The sequence below is a fragment of the Dendronephthya gigantea genome, unplaced genomic scaffold (assembly GCF_004324835.1).
Source record: "Dendronephthya gigantea isolate DGI-Jeju-01 unplaced genomic scaffold, DenGig_1.0 000245F, whole genome shotgun sequence".
Taxonomy (NCBI): domain Eukaryota; kingdom Metazoa; phylum Cnidaria; class Anthozoa; order Malacalcyonacea; family Nephtheidae; genus Dendronephthya; species Dendronephthya gigantea.
This window is the reverse complement of record NW_021163255.1, coordinates 8,083-11,611: the sequence shown is the minus strand read 5'-3', so window position 1 is coordinate 11,611 and position 3,529 is coordinate 8,083. Positions and strand designations below refer to the sequence as shown.

The 3,529-nt window shown below is 35.3% G+C and overlaps 1 protein-coding gene across 1 annotated transcript; it reads right to left on the bottom strand.

Annotated features, from left to right (window-relative positions):
* Nucleotides 1–1,931: 1,931 nt before the first annotated feature.
* Nucleotides 1,932–3,246, bottom strand: LOC114540657. Its single transcript, XM_028560779.1, has 3 exons — nt 3,044–3,246; nt 2,821–2,909; nt 1,932–2,369 (listed from the first exon to the last, which is right to left on the bottom strand). Exons 1-3 carry the CDS (start codon nt 3,188–3,190, stop codon nt 1,946–1,948), a joined length of 660 nt encoding a protein of 219 aa, XP_028416580.1. The 5' UTR covers nt 3,191–3,246; the 3' UTR covers nt 1,932–1,945.
* Between the last annotated feature and the right edge of the window lie 283 nt (nt 3,247–3,529).

Genomic DNA, 3,529 nt, shown 5'->3' with positions numbered 1-3,529 from the left:
AGTTGTACCCTTTCTGGATGAACTACATATCATACAAAAATAATGCATTCTTCTATATCTCCAAGTTTCTTCTTCTGGTTCTTGGAATGAACAACGCAATATCTGATTATGCATGCATTTACTGCTTGGTCCACAAAAATGAAAGGTACAAGCAAAATTTAGTTCAATACATGTATCTTAATTTTAAATTACCATACCGTACCAGTATTTGCAAATTTTATAAATCTTTATCTGTATATGCATTGAAACATAGATTCAATGCACTCTGATGCAATCTACTTTGTTATTTATTATTTACTAATGGGTTGAAAGCATCTTTGCTGATGCAGGTGGGATACATCAAAAGTAGAGGATTACTACCATAATAGTAAGAATACAAGAACACTTAGTAGCAACAGAACCATGGCCTGCAAGTCCTCATCGAACTATGGTTGCATCAGAAAGCCATTGCTCAGTATCCCAATTCAGAATGTCAGAATCGACGAACTTCATTTGCTTCTCAGGATAACTGGTACGGCACTATTCAATTGTAAATTGGTATGTGGATATTAACTGGTGACGTTCCTGGAACAGCCCAAAAGGAACGCAGGCTCATAACATAATGTAGACTTCTTTGTTCCTAACTCACAGACAGATAATGAATTCTACAACATACTGCACATGTTACTGTAACTGGCAACAATACATTGAGAATGTCCTTGGGCTGACTCTTCATGGCAGTAATGACTCCTTTTCCTTTTTCAGATATTTTAGAACGTAACATAATAAAACGATGCAATTGAGCGTGATGTTGAAGAGAACCTTAATAGAGCACCATCAGACAGGGAAAATAAACACCTACAAAATGTTGTTGAAGCCATCAATAACTGTGGTGTAAGCTTTAGTGTATGGAAAAAGAAGAACGCCGATGGGACTGACAGTGGAATGCATGACTGGACAAGCATGGTTGGCAATGAGAAGAAAAAAGTTCTTGCAAAGCTGCCTGCACAGTTCCCAAACATTCTCGAACCAAACCATTGTGATACAATTACAGAAATATGGCAGGTGTGTACATAAATTACATATTTCTCAACAACTTATTTCTTGATATACATGTATGTACTGTATTCATTTCCTAGGAATTTCGTGAACTATATGGAATACTATCATCATGGAAGCCTTCTGAGGCAGATATAGATGGATTTTTTGGGAAGGCAAGTAATACATTGTCTTGTGTTACTCACATGAGTAGGGTTTACCCTGTGCATAGTACAGGTACTATGGTACCTTACATTTACAATATATTAATTGTACTAAAATAACTGTTGTGTGTGACTGTACTGAGACATTTTATATGTGCATGTAAATGGTGAAGGTGTTTTTTTTCATTGATTTTTCATAGGCCAAGAACTGGGTAGAGCTATTCCTGTCTCTTGGTGGAAAAGTGATGGGCTATGAAAAGGCTAGAATAACACCATATATACACATATTGCTTTATCATGTACCCAGATTCATCAAAGATGAAAAATCTTTGAAATCATTTACTGGGCAAGGAATTGAAAAGATTAATGATGTGGTTCGGGCAATTTATCATAACAAAAGCAACCGGCATGATGCTTGCAAAGAGGCAATACTGGCGCTTCGAAGAATTGATAATCTTCAGAATTTTGAACGAATCCCACACCAATACAAGAAACAAGACAATACCTATTGGTCAAATGAAATATTTGAGCAGAGAAGAAAAAAACCGCGTCTTTGTGTAGATCCAAGAGAAGACGAGAACGATCAAGATCAATTAACCCCACAGGATGTAGACAGCATGAGTTTATGTGAAGTGAAAGAAAAACTAAAAGAAATGAAAATAAAAACAAAACTACGAAAGCTTGACAAATTGAAGGAACTTTTAAAAAGCACCATTTTGGGTGCTGCATGCACCTAAGTACAAGTACAAGTGTACAACTATATTTTAAAGTGTCTCGGCACTACATGCTCGTCTTGAGAAATGAATTTTAGCTTTCTCAATGGGCATTCTCTTTGCTTGAATCAGTTCTCCATTTTGAACAATGTAACGTTTTGGTGACCACAATAATAGAGGTTTTATTTTAATTGGAAAGTTTATTGCTCTGCCCTCGCCATTGCTATCAAGGTAATACCACCATGTTTCCTGTAGATTCAAATTGCAAAACTCATGTTTCTCATACAATTTATAACCAAGATGTTCAGATTGAACTCCCTTTCCTTTCCAAAGCCATCTTTGTAAATCAAGGTCAATCTGAGCATCTACAGGAGTAGCAGATTTCGCTTTAAGAGCCCTTGCTATGGCATCATAAAAACTTCTACTAGCTTGCTCAATTCTGCCTTGATCTGGCTTTGATGGATTTTCATAGCTCCTAAAAATGCATGAAGAGAAAAAGACAACATACATTACTGAACGCAAGCATTTTGCTACATGAATTAATGCACTAGTACAGTGTAATCATGTATTATTGAATGGTAAACAACATCAAAATTAGAGAACTTGTTATCGAAAAACATTAAAGTTGTGTCTGTGCTGACAATTTTACATGCAAACAGCATTGGATCATCCATGTTGAAATAATTGCTGTTTGTGTTTTAAAAGTTTTCTGTGATTTATAAAATCAAAATACATTAGGTGCACCTTGTAAGCAACATAAGAAATAGTTGCTTAAAGAACTTTTTTTTAAGGCTATGTTACACGATGCAATTTTCTTTGCCACTTGCATTGCAATTCTGGAGTAGATGCATGTTATGTATAAGTACTTTCTGAGAAGAACTAAATGCATTTTTGGCAGTATCGTATTTAAATAAACCAGTACGTACCGTAAAAGCGCTGGATTCAAATGATCGTAGGGCTCCCAACTTGATGCAGGCAAAGGCCATCCAGACCACTTTACCAAATAATGCCAAGTCTTTAAAATAGATTTAAAAGTATGCCTATCTTTAGCCCGTCAACATACATTTTAATGAATTTATACAACAGTAGAAGACCTACATTATGAAATGCAAATTAGAAATGGATAAAATTTAGCATAAATAAACTTACATGATCAATTTGCTTTCGAGAAATAAGTCTATCAACTGGAAAAAACTTTCCTTTTGGCTTCTTTCCGCTTTCATACATAACTTCCGACGATAAATTGTTCAAATTTACATAATCAACTGGATTAGCTCTTCGTGCGGCGGACGCCATTTTGAAATGAGAATAAGGAGGCCTGGGGATCGAAAGGGATAATAACCAGTATAGACTTAAGGGATGTATCGGGATTTAAATGTCCGCGATTTCTAGCGATGTATTCAATTCTTTACCTCCTGAGTTAAAAATCGTTGAAAATTATTTACCTAATGTTATAAAAAAAAGCTTAAAACCTTTTTTCTTCAATTAAAAAATGAAGTAGACAATATTAATAAATTTAGCTGTATCGTATGCAAGCATATCATTTGTTGCCAATGTTTCTTGCGATGAAATCTTTTACATTACCTCCGAGGGCCATTGGGAAGAATACCTTAAGGTAACAGTGTAAATCCCTCA